The following is a 19,941-nucleotide window of genomic DNA, read 5'->3' as shown; positions in this document are numbered from 1 at the left end:
TAATGTTTCTTGTACTAGTTTCTCTTGCCACATAACAAATATCCCCTTGTCGGAGCCAGCTATCACAATTCCTAAGTAGCAAAACTTCTTGGTAACTTTCACAATAATCAGTTTTTCCAAGGGGTCTAAGAATTTGGGGTCCTTTTTTTGCTTTTTTAATCAATTGTACGTAAGTATGAAGTCCAGCAGGACACACAGAAAACTGTAATTTTAGTCACACTTACTTCTGGATATTGAGATTATGGGTGATTTTAATTTTGTTTTTATAACTTTGTGAAGTTTTGAAATCCTTTTATGATTAATTTAAAATATGAATCTTTTTCATTTTTTTCAATGTGGGATATTCCAGAGACAAAAAAAAAAAAAAAAAAGAGGTTGAGACAGCTTATTATTTTCAAACATGTATTAAGCATCTACTATATACTAGGTACTTCTGGAGGAAAAAAAAGATACAATCCTTGCTTTTAAGGAATTATGTATGTGGGGAAACAAAACAGCAATAATACAGTGTAATAAATTCTACACAAGAGGTAAAAGGAGCATTAAAGAGAGGTCGATACACACAGGAGTCAACTTAATTGACTCAACACACATAGGAAAAGAAAAAGGGAGTGACCATAACAAAGATCTTTTTATACCACACTTGTGAGTTGAACTTGGTATTACTAAAACATGAATTTAACACTGCAGGAAGATGAAATAACAATATATATAAATATATTGTCATACACACACACACACACACACACACACACACACACACACACATTCCTACTTAATAGACTTTAGAGAGTCTGAATTATGAGATAGAGTGGCAAGGTGGACGTAGAGGCAGAAAACAGACTCGTATGACTTCGTTTTTCAACATAGTGATAAATGATGTCAGTTAGGAAAAATACAGATCATTGAGTATCTTACTGTAGACATTTTTATCTAGTCTTCATTTGGTACATTGTAAGATGGCATATTCCAAAAACTTTTATATGCAGAGAGTAATGCTTTTCTACTCCTTTATGTCCACATGTTCCCAAGGACATCAACATTTAAGTGTTTCCCTCCTTGAGCTCAATCAAGGGATGGCATAATTTTAATGTGAATCCTTTATTGTCCTGTAAGGCCATGGCATTTTGCTGATTTTATGGAGAACAGGTAGTTCTCCTTTCTTCATTAGTTGTCTGCTCGTTCTCTTCCACATTGAGTACAGTATCCACAGTTATTCCTATGTCCTGCAGGGACCAGCCTCCCCCCACTTCCAGAGGGCATCTGGGAAAGGAAGTAGACAGGCTGTATTGGGATGTGTGGTACCCAATTTTCATCATCCAGTCAAATAAGACCTAAAGGATAAAAAGTTTAGCTATCAAATACTGTGCACAGTTGTGTCCCTCTAGAACATCATGATATTTTATAATTCTTCCACTGTGAAATCATGTAATTGAGTAATGAAACAGAACCATCTACAGTTTAAAGGAAAACAATATGCCTAGAACTGTGAGATGCAAATTACCTTTAATACCTTTCCGAAGTTTCAGAGAAGACCTAGGGACTAAAAGCACCTACAGATAGCAGGGGCATTTAACAATTAGCAAAGCCCCAACCCTAGGAAATGGAAAGGCTATTCAATTAAAAATTATGAATAAAGGTTAGCACCTACAAAATAAAATTATTTCAATCAAAATCAAAGCCACTAGTCAAAAATCATTCAGGAACTTTGTCACCAGAGACGTGTCCAGGCCCCAGTGACTCCCTTATGATAGCCCAATTTCCAATGGGCTATTCCTATTAATTGAGAACGTTTTTTGTTATGAAGATTTCCAGAGTAACTGTCAAAACTTCCATTTCCTATTGCCTAAAAATGCCTGCCAAAGGACTGTTTGCTTTCTTCTTAGGAAGAAAGCTGGATACTAGAATGTTCTTGGGGGAAGCTGGAGTATCAATTACAGATAATCTCTGACTTTTCCTGCTGACTACCATCTAAGAACCTACTGATACTCCATTCTTCTAGGTTATAAAGCTTCATAATCTTCCAGTATTTGGATACACCTTCATTCAACCAATCCCCATATAAAAACCTGTATCTTTGATCATTTGTCTTATTTTTTTTAAAAGATGTTTATTTATTTATTTGTCAGAGAGAGAGCACGAACAGGGGAAGCAATGAACCAAAAGATATATTTTAAAGATTATGAGGGGTGCCTAGGTGGGTTCAGTCAGTTAAGTGTCTGCCTTCGGCTCAGGCCATGATGCCAGGGTCCTAGGATCGAGCCCCTCCTCGGGCTCCTTGCTCAGCGGGGAGCCTGCTTCTCCTTCTCCTTCTGCTGCTCCCTATGCTTGTGCTCTCTCACTAATCTCTCTCTGAGTCAAATAAGTGAATAAAATCTTTTAAAAAAGAAAAAAAAGATAATATGAGTAAATTATCCCATAGGAACAGTGGCCCAATTTGTATTCACAAGAAAAACTAATGAGAATCACTGTTTTTTCCACACACTGCCCCAAATTTTGTACTTTTTTTCTTTTTTAAGATTTTATTTATTTATTTGTCAGAGAAAGAGCAAAAGCACAGACAGCTGGAGGCAGAACAGGCAGAGGCAGAGGGAGAAGCAGTTTCCCTGCTGAGCAAATAGCCAGATGCAGGACTTGATCCCAGGACCCTGGGATCATGACCTGAGCCCAAGGCAGACGTTGAACGGACTGAGGCAAACAGGTGTCTCAGTACTCTTTATTTTTGACAATCTGATAGGTACAAAATTCTGTCCCAATTTATTTTGCACTTCTTTGATTCTAAGTGAGGCCTAACATTTTTATGTCACTTTTTTTTTTCTTTAGGAAATCCTTCATTTTTTTTTTTTAAGATTTTATTTATTTATTTGACAGACAGAATGAGAGAGATCACAAGTAGGCTGAGAGACAGGCAGAGAGAGAGGGGAAGCAGGCTCCCTGCTGAGCAGAGAGACTGATGAGGGGCTCATCCCAAGACCCTGGGATCATGACCTGAGCCGAAGGCAGAGGATTAACCTACTGAGCCACCCAGGCGCCCTCCTTCATGTTTTTTTGTTTTTTAATCTGTCATTCTACTGAGTTTACCTCTTCCTTGATTAGTATACTCCCTATAAAGAAATGACTATCATATGTAGATATAAAATATTTTTTCCAAAGTTTTAACTTTCTGAATTTTTTCTTTTTCTTTTTGTAGTTAAGATTTTATTTATTTCCTTGAGAGAGAGAGAGATCACAAGCTGTGGGGAGGGGCAGAGAGAAAGGGAGAAGCAGACTCCCCACTGAGCAGGGAGCCCCATGTGGGGCTCCATCCCAGGACCCTGAGATCATGACCTGAGCCAAAGGCAGACGCTTAACTGACTGAGCCACCCAGGTACCCCTGAACTTTCTCTTTATAGAATTTTACATTTCTATGTAATCAAATCCATCAGCATTTTCCATTATAGTTCACAGCATGCTCGTCATAGAAGGCTAAATGCAACAATCGTGACAGAAAACCATTTAGATATATTTCTAATACAATGCATAGTTAAGTGCACTTAAAAATAGAAATACACCAAAATATTAGCAATTGGCCTTGGCATCAGACTGCAGATCAAGTCTTTTTTCTCTCTACTTTTCTGTTTTCCAAATTATTGCTAATGAACACAGCACTGTTTTTAAGAAAAAAAAAACAAAAAAAAAAAACTCTATTAGAACAAAAGGAAATGACCCCTAAAGAATGATCTGAAAATTACATATAAGCAATAGGGCTTAAGTTAATAACCCATCAAGGATAATGGGAACAAAGTTAAGACTGGCTGCTTGCTAGGGATTTGAGAACATCGTTATCTACCCAGCTGTGAAAATGTAATTAATTAAAAAAACCAATTAGGGGCACCTGGGTGCCTCAGTGGGTTAAAGCCTCTGCCTTCGGCTCAGGTCATGATCCCAGGGTCCTGGGATGGAGCCCCATGTCGGTCTCTCTGCTCTGTGGGGAGCCTGCTTCCTCCTCTCTCTCTCTGCCTGCCTCTGCCTACTTGTGATCTCTCTCTGTCAAATAAGTAAATAAAATCTTAAAAAACAACAACAACAACAAATGAAAAATAGGAAAAGAACAGGATAAAAGGGGCGCCTGGTGGCTGAGTTGGTTAAGTGGCTGCCTTCGGCTCAGGTCATGATCCCAGGGTGCTGGGATGGAGCCCTGCATCGGGCTCCCTGCTCAGCAGACAGTCTGCTTCTCCTCTCCCTCTGTCTCTGTCTCCCAGCTTGTGGTCTCGGTCTCTCTCTCTGTCAAATAAATAAATAAGATCTTAAAAAAAAAAAAAGAAAAGAAAAAGAAGAACTGGGGAAAACAATGCAGAAATCACAGTTCAAAAAGATCCAGAATACCTAATTATCCAAATTTCTGCAACACTGAGTACATACAAATGCCCTTGACCATCCCTGAAGGGAAACCCAGACAAGAAAGTGGTACAGCCTCCCCCACTGCACGGGAGTAGACTTGCCAAATTCAACAAAAATATTTCTCAAAATACAAATGGCCTCACCTGTGAACTGCAAGACTTAAAAAATCTTCTTCTCAGTACACTCCCACTTGGACATCGGAGGGCAACAGTAACTACCTGAGGAATAAAAATGTTCAAGTAAGAATTCCAATCTGCTGCTCTTTGCGGTTCCAAAATGGCTACTCCTATGAAACGTCCCTAATTCTAAACAGCTTGTGGGGGGGTTTGTAGGCAATTTATTTCTGAGAGTAGTAGGCCAAAAAAAAGGTCCAGATAAAAATCACTCTAAATATAAAAATGCCTTCTGAAATGGAAGAACATCTTCCTATTGACTGACATCAATGATGGAACCTTACAGAGAGGACACCAGAAACTAGATGCTTCTGTCTAGATAATATCAAGGTTGCACAAGGGCTTCAAAATTCATCTGCCAAACCAAGAAGGTCCAGTGGCACCTCAGAATCTAGAGGAGAAAAACATCGGACTGGAAGGAAACAAAAGTTCCCAAGTGACTCTATAGGCTGTGCCCAGAGGAGTAAGTCCGAGTTGCGGGGATAGAGCTTCTGCTCCATCTGCTTTATGGACTGGGTTTCCACATCATTTCTTCCTGATTAAACAGTTAAATAGCTAAAAAGAGCCTGGAAACTGTTAGTTAATATTAAAAGTCATTTAAAAAACAGATGAGGAAGTAATTTTTTCTCATGTTTATTAAATGATAACTGTCAGGAAACCCTTTTTTATATTATTTTATTTAAAAAAATTTTTTTTAAGATTTTGTTGATTTATTTGACAGAAATCACAAGTAGGCAGAGAGAGGCAGGCAGAGAGAAAGGGGAAAGCAGGCTCCCTGCTGAGCAGAGAGGCGGATGTGGGGCTCGATCCCAGGATCCTGAGATCAGGACCTGAGCTAAAAGCAGAGGCTTAACCCACTGAGCCACCCAGGTGCCCAGGAAACCCTTTTTAAAAAGATTTTATTTTGCAAGAGAGAAGGAGCACAAGCTGGGGGAGGGGCAGAGGAAGAGGCAGACTCCCCGCTGAGCAGGCAGCTGACCTAGCACTGGATCCCAGGACCCTGAGATCACGATCAGAGCCCAGGGCACCCAGGTGCCGGTCCTCTCATTTTTAAATTTTTACCATATTATTTAGAACTCTATGGATGGGGACGCCTGGGTGGCTCAGTTGGCTAAGTGGCTGCCTTCGGCTCAGGTCATGATCCCAGTGTCCTGGAATCGAATCCCACATAGGGCTCCTTGCTCGGTGGGGAGACTGCTTCTCCTTCTGCCTCTGCCTGGCACTCTGCCTCCCTGTGCCTTCTCTCTCTCTGACAAATAAATAAATTTCCTAAAAAAAAAAAAAAAAAAAAAGAAAGAAAAGAAAAAATAATAAAGAACACTATGGATGGTTATAATACTAAATAAATAACACTAAAAGAATCAAAATGTACTGCTTAAGTAAGAACTGGATTATGTTTCAGATCCCTTTCTCTATCAGAAACCCATGCAGTCTTTAGTTCTATTAGTCTGCTCTGAAATGCAAGCAAGCTTTGGCCAGAACAGGATTTTCTTATGGCTCATTATCATAGAGTCACAGCTACCCCATATACATATATATATAGTGAAAGCCCCACCAATCTGTTCTGTAGGAATGATGTCATGTGTTTTAAAAACAGAGTAAATTCATAAAAGGTGTTCCCTGTCAAACCTGAGCTATATTTAATTACTTCTGTATGATAAATGGTTGTCATGGATACCAACCCAGCGCTTGATGTGAAGTGAGAAGGTAAAGTGTGCAGGTCAGGACGGACACAGCACAGACTTGAATTTGTTGGGTATAACAGAAAGGAATTAGAAATTGTTTTTCTTTTTTTGTGTTTCTCCTGGAGGTTCGGTGTCTGGGTTGTACCCTTCATTGTCTCTACTATGACTTCTGGATTTTCCTAGGACATCCGAAATCCTCAACTAAAACGTTGTGAATGTGTTGATAAAAATAAGACCCTCCTGGTGGCTTTCCTGGTGGCCTCAAAACCGGTTTTTAAGGAGTCTAACCACTGCTGAGCCCTAAGACCATTAGGGCTTTCCTTTGTGGCTTTAAAGGACTTTGGGGCTTTAAAGACCTGTGCTCCCAGGACATTAGAGACCCATCTGGACCTCAGCCTGGGGACCACAGGAAGGCAGCAGACATGGCTGCAGCACAGTTGGCCAAAGGACAGCTCAAGGCAGAGGCAGAGGCAGAGGGAGAAGCAGTTTCCCTGCTGAGCAAATAGCCAGATGCAGGACTTGATCCCAGGACCCTGGGATCATGACCTGAGCCCAAGGCAGACGTTGAACGGACTGAGGCAAACAGGTGTCTCAGTACTCTTTATTTTTGACAATCTGATAGGTACAAAATTCTGTCCCAATTTATTTTGCACTTCTTTGATTCTAAGTGAGGCCTAGGGGACCACAGGAAGGCAGCAGACATGGCTGCAGCACAGTTGGGCAAAGGACAGCTCAACACGGAGTGAAGGGTCAGTCAAACCCTGCCCCCCCAAACTGCAAACCGTCCTTCAACTCAAACATCTACACAGTAGCTGCATTCTTCAGTTCCTCTATCTTAGGGGGAAAACTACAATTTGAAGTCATCTGCCTATACTGATTCTGTTTGAATAAGTAACTCCTGGGGCGCCTGGGTGCCTCAGGTCGTGATCTCAGGATTCCAAGATCAAGCCCCAGGATGGGCTCCCAGCTTCTCCCTCTCCTTCTGCCTGCAGCTCTGCCTGCTTGTGCTCTCTGTCAAATGACTAAATAAAATCTTTAAAAAATAAATAAATAAATAAATAACTCCTTTGCTGAGCTCAAGTTTGGAAAAGCCAGTGTATCCTTTCTCTGCCCCATAAAGTGGGAGGGTTCTTAACGTCCCACCCTCAGTGGACAGTGGACGGACGGTGGGCTCCAAAATAGGACGAGAGCTGAGGGGTTTGAGATCACACCACATGCAAAACTGACCTAGTTACAGTGCAATCTCATACACATGGGTGCCCACTCTTCTTTCTAAACCCAAACCGAGATAAGAGGTACTCACTTGACATTAAAGAAAACAAAATATATTTAATTTCCAAAGGAAAAAAAACAAGCTTACTTCTTCAGCTGTTTCAGGAGGTTCTTCAGGTAGATCAAGAACCTAAAGGTAAACTGGGATTTGTAAGAGGAATGTAAACATTTTGAAGGAAAAAAAAAAATCCCAGCAAGAAGAGTTCCTTTTAATGCAGAGTTCAGGCATATCTAAGATTAATGAAATCTTTTAATAGATATTTATAAAAAATATATAATATGGAAGAGCTCAATTAATAAACATTTTTGGGGAAGCAACTCTGTGCTGAACAGATGATAGTAACAGGAGGTGAGCTGACAGCTACCCATCCATGCACATGTAAGAATCTTATTTTTATGATATTCCAAGATACTATATAAAATATATTATTTAAAGAAACAGAGGATAAATATTAACTTCAACAGACCCCCCCAGATTATTTAGGTGCATATGTGCATATATATCACATCTTAAGTGCATATTTTTCTTGACTGGCACTTCTAGGGGACTAGATAACCACCATTCACTTTGGTTGTCTTCATGATTTACTCTGCTTTCCCTATTTCTATTTATCCATTACAAAACCAGGTGTTCAGACCATTTTCTCTCATTAAACAGTTGCCAACAATTTCCCCTTAGGTATGCTTTTTGTTTTTTAATATCGCAGACTCATGTTTTATAGCATTTTATCTAACCAGCATTAATTGCATTTTATCAAGTAAACCATTTGTTTTTCTCTGGTATCAAAAGCACAGGTGATAGTCAACCAAAATTTACCATCAACTTGAGACAACCCATGTTATGAACAAAAAGCAAAGAATCCTGGATTTTAAATTAGTCCATACAGTTCATTAGATCTTTTTGAAATGCTAGAAATAGTTCAGTGACCTGATTGCCATCTTCAAGCCCCATTAAAGGACCAAGAAACCTCAGACAGAGAAGCAACACTTTAGAAACTATTTTCAGGGAAAATAGGGCCTCCCAGCTTTCCCTAAGAGTTAGTGCAAAGAGACCTATTTCCAACCTTTGCCACCTCCAAAAGAGTTAACTTGGGACTGAAGATATGAAAGAACAGAAGGAATAATAAATCAGAGCACTGTTCCAAAGTGAATGGTTGCTAACCCCTTTCCTAGCAGGGCCACTGAGAAAAATGACACTTGCTAAATATGGCTTAATCGTGTCTTAGCAAGCTGTAGGAATGTTTTGGTTAATAAACATTATATTTTTCATTTCTACATAATCGAATTCCCTCCTCAGAAATAACTGAGTATTTTCAAAACCTATTAGCATCTTTTTCACATCTTCTTTCTGTGTGGCGTTCAGAACATTAATACCAAACAGGAAAAGTGATTCTCAATGAAGCTGATCCCTATGCAGGATAGTGGGAGACACCATCTGGATCAAAAGCCAGTCCTAATCTTCACTCACTGTGCCACCTGGCCCAGACAGCAGTATTCCTATCACACAGTGATACGATTACATGAGTAGGCATTTAGGAATGAACCTCCTTCCGCGTGGGCTGCTCAGCAGATGGTGAGATTTTGGTTAACAGCTTAGGCAAGTTTCGTCTCTTTGCTGCTTCTCTGTTTGATGTTTTAAAAGCCTCATTTTCCAGCACCAAATCTTCGTCACCCTAGTCAAAAAAACAACAGACTATTTCTAAATGCTCTCTATTACCAACTTTATTCTATTCACAGTGGTTATTTCTTTTACCCCAATGGCATTTCAGTAAAAAACAGAATTTAGTTCGGGTGCCTGGCTGGCTCAGTAAGTAGAGCAAGCAACTCCACCTCAGTGTCATGAGTTCAAGCCTCACATGGGGCATGGAGCCCACTTAAAAAAAAAAGGGGGGGGGAATTTAGTCATTATGTGGCCCAGAAACTTAAAGTATTATCTCCTTAGACAAGAAAACATGGAGCTTAACATCTTGTAGAAGCTGGTGTGGCTCAGTGGGCTAGACATCTGTCTTCGGAAGGGGTCATGATCCCAAGGTCCTGGAATTGAGCCCTGTGACGGGCTCCCCACTCAGCAGGAAGCCTGTTTCTCCCTCTCCCTCTGCCTGCCTCTGCCCTTGCTTGTGCACTCTCTCTCTGTCAAATAAAATCTTTTAAAAAAAAAGAAAAGAAAAGAAACTACCCTTATCCAGTTCTGGGGCTCCCTCTGATAGATATAAGGTTGGAGGGATCTTTCCATTTTAACTGATCCCCAAGTTTTTCAGTAGGATGGAAGAAAGAAGAAAACCTGGATGATAACCTTTTCTCCTTTCATTAAAGAAAGCAAGACAGTGCAAGGTATTATGCCTCAAAAGGTTGTGGAAATAGAGCATGTATGTAAAAACATGTCTGCGTATGTGACCATGAAATACTTTCATAGCTGAATGTTGCCCTAGTATCCTGTTATATATAAACATGCTTAAGTTCTCAAATTCAAACTTTCATCTTTCTTTTGAATTAATCACTTTAGAAGGCAAAGGATTTTTTATTCCAGAAACCATAAAGATTACTTTTTGTTAATATTATCCATTAAAACTTTCTTCTGTGCAAAATAATTGCCAGATTCTCAGACACATGCTTATCTGTAACAAGTTCCTCTGAACTTCCAGTAGCAAATGATGAAATTCAGACTCAATGGCAAGGGAAAAAAAGAGCCAAAGGTTAATTTGGCTTTATGGAAACAGAGTCAAACATAATGAGCAAAATGTGAGCTTATAGTACCAGGGAGATCTTAGTTAAGGAAAGATCTGAATTTCCTCCTATAAAATATGGTGATTAGGGTGGCTCCTGGGTGGCTCAGTGGGTTAAAGCCTCTGCTTTTGGCTCAGGTCATGATCCCAGGGTGCTGGGATTGAGCCCCACATCGGGATCTCTGCTCAGCAGGGAGCCTGCTTCCTCCTCTCTCTGACTGTTTCTCTGCCTACTTGTAATCTCTGTCTGTCAAATAAATAAATAAAATCTTTAAAAAAAAATATGGTGATTAGTCAACAGTTCTCTCAAAGACTACCTTATTTAAAGCTTATCAAGCACTTAAGTTATACGCTCTTTTGGCACCAAAAGCATTTAGCCCTTCGACACACAGATATGCTCTATGTATAATCACGATCAGTAAAGACTCCCAAAAAACAGATCATATTACTAGTTTAACCTAATTTGAAAATAAAAAATTCAATATCTGTGATATATATTGGACGTACTTATACATTGCACACAATATACATCTATTGCATATACGTAATAGCATAATTCAAAATATGGAGAGAGGATATTTTCTAACCCCAAGCTTATGGCCATTGCTCAACTTCCAGGTTTCACCCGTCATCTGATAAAAGCGTTCTTCCAGTTTTCTCAGCTTCATTTCCTGGTGAGGTTTTAGAACATTCTCTATGTATCTGCTGGCCTGTTCAAAAAAATAAAAGAGGCATTGTTATTATGCCATTCCTAAGATTTTATGTTGTCTATAAAGTAATAAATAGGAACCAGGAGAAGAAATTGTGTTCTCATACTAACTCAATTTTGCCCAAAAAGCAGCAGCCTCCACTTCAACAACACTCTCTACAAATCTGCATTTATACGTAATGCTGATAAAAAACAAATGTTCTATATTTATGCTTATTTGGGAGTCTGCCTCTATCCCTTTAGTGTGTTTTCATTTCTTTTTCTTTTTTTTTTTCCCCAGTAAGGGTTTATTTTTTTAAGTAATCTCTACACCCAACGTGGGGCTCAAACTCATGACCCTGAGATCAAGAGCTGTGCGCTCCACCGACTGAGCCTGCCAGGCGACCCCGTCCTGCATTTTCAGTGCGATGAAAACTTACTAGGAGCTAGGGATGTAAAGATGCCTAGGACGGGATCCTTGACTTCTAGGAGCTTTGAGTCAGAGCCGTTTGTTGAAAGCACGCCCAACACATGAAGTTGCTCGGAAGAGTGTTCACTGAATAGCTTAATCACAGCGAAGCTGAACATATCTTTGGACTTAAAATGAAAAACGGAGACTATAAGAGAGAGAGAAACAGGAATTTCGAAAACCACACTGGAATTTTTAGGCTAACGGTGCAATATTTCAAAATTCTAGGGATTTTTAATCTGTTCTTTGCCAAATCAAACTATCAATCAAGTATCAGAAGAGAAAAATCACCATTTTACAACGCCAAGCCTCAAAAATTTTACTTATCAGCAGGTACGTATCTGCACAAGTTCGGCACTTCACCATCCGCATACATAGACTATACAGAGACACTAATTTTCTTTTGTCCAAAGAGAGAACTTTAATGGGTTAAAGACTTCTGCCAAACAAAAGAATCGAATCCTAACTTTACACACCTTTAGGAATTACAGACACCGGTTAACAGAGAGTTGGCATCGAGATGTCCTTATAATTTACTAATTATCAAGCAAGGCTTTACAATTAATAGTTACTTCCACTGGAAATAACATCATACAGTTCAAATATTTACAAGAGAATTTCTTACAAAAGATCTTGCAAGGACACTTTTCTTGTTCTAAATCCAGATTAGGGTAGTTACAAATGTAGGAATCTCCCATCTCCCAACAAATACATAGGCTTTTACTCTTGTGACTTGTTTTCAGCCTTCACTTGTTTACTTAAAAAGGAGTCATTTGTTCACCAGAAGAACAAGTTGTTTAGAAGCTGAAACATATTGATAACAAGTTGAAAACAAGTTGGTAGCTTTCAAAATATTAGTGCCCTTGTACCAAGCCTTTGTAAAAGGGCTTATGTTAAAACAAACAAATTAAATAAATAGTTTATGTTTTTAATATTTAGATGAAAGTCCACAGGAGTCCCTGCTTTCACAAAGGTTAATGATCAATCTGGCTACTGCCTCAGTCTGACAGTTCAAGGTCAAGAAATAAGTGTTAGATGGTCATGCACAGTAAATGGAATTCCTAGCTATCAAACACCATCTTGAATAGGTTACAGCAGTGCTCAGAGGGAAAGTTATACCTGTAAACATCTAATTAAAGAATGATCTTAAATCAAGAAGTTAACCTTAAAAAACTGTAAAAAGAACAAACTAAACAGAGAATAGAACAGAAAAACAACGAGAACCAAAATTGGTTCTTTAAGAAGATCCAAAAAACTGACAAACCTTTAACCTGATGAAGACAAAGAGAAGACAAATAATTAAAATCAGAAATGTGAGGATATTACTACCAGCCTTACAGAAATAAAAAGGATTAGAAAAACAGTATTAGAACAATTGTAGACCATCACATCAGAAAACCAAAATAAAATAGACAAATTCCTAGAAACACAAATTGCCTAAACTGATTCAAGAAGAAATAGGAGGGGTGCCCGGGTGGCTCAGTGGGTTAAGCCTCTGCCTTCGGCTCGGGTCACGATCCTGGGGTCCTGGGATTGATCCCTGCATTGGGCTCTGCACTCAGTGGCACTCAGTGGGGAGTCTGCTTTTTTCCTCTCTCTGCCCCTCCCCCCTGCTCCCTCTCTCTGTCAAATAAATAAAGAAAATGTTTTGGAACTAGACAGAGGTAGCAGTTGCACAACACTGTGACTCTTCTAAATGCCACTGAACTGTACATTTTAAATTGGGTTTTTTTATTTGGCAATTTTAGGTCATGTGAATTTGACCTCAATAATTAAAAAAATCTAAGCACAAACATAGAAAGCAATAGACCTCAATTTTAAATGCCCCAGATACTCTAAATTCTCTCTATATATGCTCTCTAAAAATTATGCTTTACCTTTTCACCCTGCGCCTCTTGTTGTTTTTTTCTGACAAGTTTTTGTTTTTCCTCATTCTTCTCTTCTTCTTCTAAGACAGCAAAACATAAAAGTGCTTTTTAATTCCCAAATATGATAAACTGAATGCTCTTTTCTCTGAAAAGAGTCTGTAGATAACATTTCAAGAGACACAACCCTCCAAAAAAGACTAATTTTTGAAATAATGAATGAGATATAAGCAGGTAGTTCAAACAAAGAAATCCACAAGTAAAATCTATAAGAAAAGGTCTGTTCTGAAACAAAAGTTCTTTCACATGTATTGATATTTTATGTATAGTTTGGGTGAGGAGGCTTCAAGAATGATTATGGGAGCACCTGGGTGGCCCAGTTAAGCATCTGCTTTTGGCTCTGGTCATGATCTCAGGGGTCCTGGGATCGAGCCCTGCGTCAGGCTCCCCGCTCAGTGGGAAGTCTGCTCTGCTTCTCCCTCTCTCTCTCTCTCTGCCCCTCCGCCCCTCGTGCTCTCTCACGCTGTCAAATAAATAAATGAAATCCTAAAAAAGGAGTGATTATGCTGGGGAGAGGCTGGGTGGCTCAGTTGGTTAAGCATGTGAATTGGATTTTAAGTGTAGGCCCTAGATAGGGCTTCAGCAGCTCCAAGACATGGCATAGAAGCTCGTTACTGAACCTGAGCATGGAATGCTGCACTGCAGACTTGAGTACCATTTGGTCACCCTTAGACATGACCATAAAAGCAAAATGCCAGGATGCCTGGCTGTCTCAGATCTCAGGGTGGTGAGTTCAAGCCCCATGTTGGATGTAGAGATTGCTTAAAAATAAAAACATAAAATCATAAAATCATTAAAAATAAATAAATAAATGCAGGGGAGCCTGGGTGGCTCAGTGGGTTAAAGCCTCTGCCTTCGGCTCAGGTCATGATCCCAGGGTCCTGGGATCGAGCCCCACGTCAGGCTCTCACCTCAGCGGGGAGCCTGCTTCCTCCTCTCTCTCTCTCTGCCTGCCTCTCTGCCTACTTGTGATCTCTGTCTGCCAAATAAATAAATAAAATCTTTAAAAAAAAATAAAAATAAAAATAAAAATAAAAATAAAAATAAATGCAGGGGCGCCTGGGTGGCTCAGGGGGTTAAAGCCTCTGCCTTAGGCTTGGGTCATGATCTCAGGGTTCTGGGATCCAGCCCCACATTGGCTCTTTGCTCAGCAGGGAGCCTGCTTCCCCCACTCTCTGCCTGCTTGCCTGCCTGTCTGCCTACTTGTGATCTCTCTGTCAAATAAATAAATAAAATATTAAAAAAATAAATAAATGCAACATGCCTAGACCCCGAAGCTGGGGTGTGTTTGGCAATTCCGATGATTGAACCACTATTAGGTTATTAGCCACTGAATGGCAAGAGAAAGGATTTTTGCTGTTGTATGAACTTTTTCATTCTGGGTATACTAAATTAGTTATTTTAAGTGGAGCCCAACATGGGCTTGACTTCACAAGGCTGAGATCAAGACCTCAGCTGATATCAAGAATGGTAGCTTAACCGACTGATTGACCCAGGCACCTGCACCAAGTTTCATTTAAATTAATTTAACTGTATTCCCTTGAGGAATTATCCATCTTTTTGGAAAATATATCCATTAACCTGCCTGGCTCTTTAAATAGGAACACTCCTTTCTGTCAACTACTTTCTCTCCTGGCAATAAGTGTTTCCTCAGATTTATGAAAGAAAGATTAGGGGAGCAGCAAAGCACACAGGAAATCAGAAGGCCCAGTCTGGCCACTAACTTGCTATGTGATGAATCAGACTTAGTGATCTTAAGACTCCCTCCTGACTCTGAAACAAAGAGTATAGCTTCTAAATAAATCAATAACAGGTGATTAAGGAGCTTTAATTTTTTTTTTTTTTTTAAGTAGGCTCCATGCACAATGTGGGGCTTGAACTCACGACCCTAAGATCAAGAGTTACATGCTCTACTGACTGAACCAACCAGGAGTCCCAAGGGGCTGTAATCCTTAAAGCCACTGAGCTTTTGATACATTTCATCATACAAATCTTTACAAAATATGGAGGATTAAAATTTTGGGAAGACAAAGTATATAAACAAGCTGATTTTTTACTCATTTGAAGAAAATCTGACAATTAAGCACTGGGGATTTATAGTCCATTAAAAATCAAGACAAAAGTTGTAATGATGACTCTACCTTGAAATTGCACATCACCAATTAACAGTAAGTAGCTCTTACTATGCAGAGTTCTAGAATAAATAAAGGAAAGAAACTTGAGTAGAAAATTATAAAAGGGTAGCATAAATAATAAACTTACCTTTCAGATACACTTGGGATGATTTAAATGAATTAAGCCATGAGGTAGTCACAGAAATAATTAAAGTAAGAAGAGCAAGCAGTAAGAAAATCCGACCACACAGCAAAATTAGATCTTTAATGCCTTATAAAGGTAAAGAAAAAAAAAGTACAATTAAAATTCAAAACACTTTTCTTGATACTAATAATAAATAGCAAGGCATTAAAATAATTTAGAGTGGTATAGTAAAAGTTAATTTATGCAACTGTCTTATGATTTTTTTCATACAGTCTCCTTTGTGACCTAAAATCATCATGGTTGTCATTGCCAGAACGAGTTTTCAGAAAACAATTTTAGAATAGCTTCTGTCTCAGGAATATATGTATAATTCAAGTGACTGGCTACATTATAAACAGTATGACTATCAATAATGAATAAATTCTGGTTTCCCTCTATCCAGAGAAGGAAATGAAATTATCCCACCAGGAATTAAATTGTGACAGTATCATCTTGTCAAATTCTCATTCTATGTAAAAACAGTCATTCTGAAACATGAAATTCATATTTCTCATAGTTAAATTATACAACTGTGTACTTCTCTATTTCTTAATGTTTATTCCATCATTTGCAAATAAAATTACTATATACAGGGGCGCCTGGGTGGCTCAGTGGGTTAAAGCCTCTGCCTTCGGCTCAGGTCATGATTCCAGGGTTCTGGGATCGAGCCCTGCATCGGGCTCTCTGCTCAGCGGGGAGCCTGCTTCCTCCTCTCTCTCGGCCTGCTTCTCTGCCTACTTGTGATCTCTGTCTGTCAAATAAATAAATAAAATCCTTAAAAAAAAATTACTATATACATACATGTTCACCTAGAAATAAGTAAAAATTCAGTATTTCATCTTATTTTAAGAATAAAGATGAAAATTAGATGAGCAAAAATGTAACAAATACCTATATTCTGTGTAACATTATTTGCTAATAGTGAGAGAACAAATACAAAGTTGGGTTAAAAATGCTTTCTATGCTTCCCTCTCTCTCTCTCTCTCTGCCTGCCTCTCTGCCTACTTGTGATCTCTGTCAAATAAATAAATAAAATCTTTAAAAAGAAAAAATGCTTTCTAACCTCCAAGAGTTTTTAGTTTGGTAGTTCTCAAAAGTTACCAGGCATAATCAGGGCAATAATCAGTCCAATTAAAGATTAAAGAAGGAATTATATATACATACTTAAATATTTCTTTCTTTCTTGAAGTATAGTTGACTAGACTTGTAATAAATACTTTATTTATTTTAATTAATTTTTTAAATATTTTTAAGTAATATCTGTACTCAATGTGGGGCTCAAACTCACAACCTGGAGATCGAGAGCCACACATCTTCAGACTGAATAGGCCAGGTGCATAAATATTTCATTTTTAACTCAAAACTGATATATATGTTATCCTTTTAAAAAATAGCAACTTAAAGTTGTTTAAAGAAATACTTGTTTTGGGACACCTGGGTAACTCAGTTGGTTTGGCTCAGGTCATGATCTCAAGGTCCTGGGGTCTAGGGATTGAGTCCTGCATCAGGCTCCCTCCTCAGTAGGGATTCTGCTTCTCCCTCTCCCTACCCTCCACCCTGCTGGTGCGCTCTCGTGCTTGCTTTCCCTCTCTCAAATAAATAAATGAAATATTTTTTTAAAAAGAAAGAAATACTGTTTTGTTGCCTCACAGTCCTCCAACTTTCGCCAGCATTAGCTGTTGACCCAAGTGTTGTTCAAAACAACACCTAACTAAATCTAGGGTATAATAAAAGTAATTTAATACCTACAGCTTTGGTATTTAAAGAAACCACTCAGGTATGGGATTTATGTTCCATTATGCTGCTTTTTGTTCTAACAAGCAAGCAATTTGTAAATGTCATATGGGAATATAAAAGAACTAGATATGTGTGCACATCTTTGAAGTAAAAAAAAAATTTATTAAATTGATTTTTTTGGTACTTATTCTCAAGAGCCCATGTACAAGGCACTTCAAAGAATAATACATGTGAGGAAGCGGCATTAATATATTTAGCTGTAAGTACAAGTAAAAATGGCAATGAAGGCTTTTACATACTAGAAAAAGATAGGAATCATTTTTTTCAGTGTCTGTCCAAAAATACAACCCAGGTGAATGGACAGGTCTGGGATTTCTAATTTTCCAGCCAGGAATTCAATTAGCAGCTCCGGCTGAGTATTAGTGTCTGTAAGTACTGCTCCATATGTAACCACTCCTGCAGTCACTGCACTGGGACATATGGTTTGTAAAATAGACTTAACTACTATTACTGGATATTTGGAGGATGCATATCAAGAAAATAAAGTAGGGGCACCTGGGGAGCTCAGTCGTTAAGCATCTGCCTTTGGCTCAGGTCATGATCCCACCTGGGATCATGCCCATGCCCTCCTCAGCAGGAAACCTGCTTCTCCCTCTCCCTCTGCCCCTGTTTGTGTTCCCTCTCTCACTGTCAAATAAATAAATAAAATTAAAAAAAGAAAAACCATTAAGTGCGAAGTAGAAGAGAATCTAAATTAACAGAGGTGGATACTGTAAAGGCAAGGGAGCAGGTAAATTCAAGAATAGGTAAGTGTGAATTTAACATTTCCTTATGTAATTTGGATAAAGGTCTTTTGTTAGATTCCAATACAGCCTGAGTGAGTAGGAGGTTTCTAGAGGGACTCTGCCGATTTTTTTAAAAAAGCATTTTATTTTAAGTTCTTATTTTCAGCAACATTTCTAGGTACCTGACTTTTTGGGGCTGGAGAGAGGGAGAATATACAAAGCTAGGTTTTAGCATGGTCTCTAACATAAAAACTGAACACAGGGAGGGAGACATGCATGTAAACCCATGACTAACATATCCAAAAATGGACTGATTCTCAAGTCCATTTTCCTCTCAGTTTTCCCTTTATCACTGGCACTATCAACTACCAAGGGTTGTTCACCTTCACATGTAGGAGTCATTCTTGAATCCCTCCTTTCCATTAATCCATCCACAAATCCTGTTGATTCCACTTTGTAAATATTCCAAGTCTGTGCACATTTCATCTGTTATCATCCTAGTCCAGGCCATCATCACTACTTGCCTACTTCAAGAGTCTCACTTGCTTCACTGCTTCCACTACAGTCTCCTTCCAAAATATTCTCCACAGAATCCAGTGACTATCCAGTTATCCCTATGCCTAGCGTGGGGCTTGAACGCACAACCCTAAGATTGAGTCGCATGCTCCGCTGACTGAGCTAGCCAGACGCTCCTCCAGGGACTCAAAGCCTTAGGGACGCGCTCAACCTCCGTTAAGTCTGTTTTCTCAAGTGTAAAATGAGGATTGTAACAGTAACCACCCCCATAGTTATAATACAGATTGGATGAGATAACAGAGTTAGGCTTTTAACGGGTGCTCAGTGAATGATACTATCTCGAGCCACTCTCCCCCTAAGTCTCCTTGTTTCATTAATAGTGATGTTTATCCTTTCCTCTAACACGTCACAATTCCCTTTGTCTAGAATGTTTTTGGCTCTGACTCCGTATCATTCCTTAAATTCCACGGAAGGCCTACATCACACCACCCTATTTCCTTGTGAGCGTTCAAAACAATCTGCCAGTAGTTTCTACGTATGTTCCTGTGCTTTCTGCCAGCCTCTCCCCTTGCACGGAAAACTGGAACACCACCTTCTCCGCCAAAAAACAGTCAGCCACCGCAATGCCCCGGGAGTCTCGCTCCCCGAGACTCGGCGCCGGAAGAGAGACGGAAGCGATGCAGCCTGGGAATTGTAGTCCACGCCGCCCATAGAGGCGGCGGCGGCCTGAGACCGGAATTCGACGCAACACTCGTGGGAAAGTTATGCGGTTGTGAGCGCCAGAAGGAAAAAGCCAACACTTACCTAGGTCGGGGATCCCACGCCGGAGCTCCAGACACAAGAGGGGGAGAGCAGAGAGGAGGAAAACCCCAATGACCCCACGAGAAGCCATGCTAGCAGAAGCTCCGCGGCCGGGGGAGCCCCGCCCCTTCCGGTTGCGCCTTCCTTCGGGCGATGGTGGGGATCCCTTCCTAAGGGACGGTTTTTTCCGGGGGCCGCTAGGTCCTGAAGCTGGGTCGTTGGTTCGACTGATATCGCCCCTGTTTTAGAACTCATAATCTGTAGTCTTATATCAGAAGAAATGCAGGTCACCTCCCCACGTCACATGTTGTCCAGAGAGATGGTGTGTCTGGCAGCCCGCCTAGCCAAATCCTGTGAAAGCAAAGCCTGGGCGCTGGCTGCAGCTCCCTGGCGACAGGGCCCGCAGCGCTCGTCCCTTCGGCTGTTGGACTCTGGAAGCTGTGAAAAAGAACTCTCGAAAGTAAAATACCGGAAGAGAAAGTGTAGGGG

At 39.8% G+C, this 19,941-nt stretch overlaps 1 protein-coding gene across 3 annotated transcripts; it reads right to left on the bottom strand.

The window, feature by feature from the left end:
• Nucleotides 1-1,082: 1,082 nt before the first annotated feature.
• UBXN8 (UBX domain protein 8) lies at nucleotides 1,083-19,591 on the bottom strand. 3 transcript variants are annotated; one of them, XM_032838124.1, is made up of 8 exons: nucleotides 19,456-19,591; nucleotides 15,578-15,700; nucleotides 13,268-13,338; nucleotides 10,821-10,943; nucleotides 9,055-9,183; nucleotides 7,599-7,640; nucleotides 4,524-4,598; nucleotides 1,083-1,334 (listed from the first exon to the last, which is right to left on the bottom strand). In XM_032838124.1, the coding sequence occupies exons 1-8, from the start codon at nucleotides 19,541-19,543 to the stop codon at nucleotides 1,137-1,139; spliced, it is 849 nt and encodes a 282-aa protein (XP_032694015.1). In that variant the 5' UTR covers nucleotides 19,544-19,591; the 3' UTR covers nucleotides 1,083-1,136. The 3 variants fall into 3 exon arrangements, with proteins under 3 accessions (XP_032694015.1, XP_032694017.1, XP_032694016.1); XM_032838126.1 differs by lacking the exon at nucleotides 9,055-9,183; XM_032838125.1 differs by lacking the exon at nucleotides 15,578-15,700.
• Between the last annotated feature and the right edge of the window lie 350 nt (nucleotides 19,592-19,941).

Source organism: Lontra canadensis, unplaced genomic scaffold (assembly GCF_010015895.1).
Source record: "Lontra canadensis isolate GAN:19392208 unplaced genomic scaffold, GSC_riverotter_1.0 scaffold102, whole genome shotgun sequence".
NCBI classification, from domain to species: domain Eukaryota; kingdom Metazoa; phylum Chordata; class Mammalia; order Carnivora; family Mustelidae; genus Lontra; species Lontra canadensis.
Note: the sequence above shows the minus strand (reverse complement) of the source record. Positions and strands in the feature narration are given on the sequence as shown.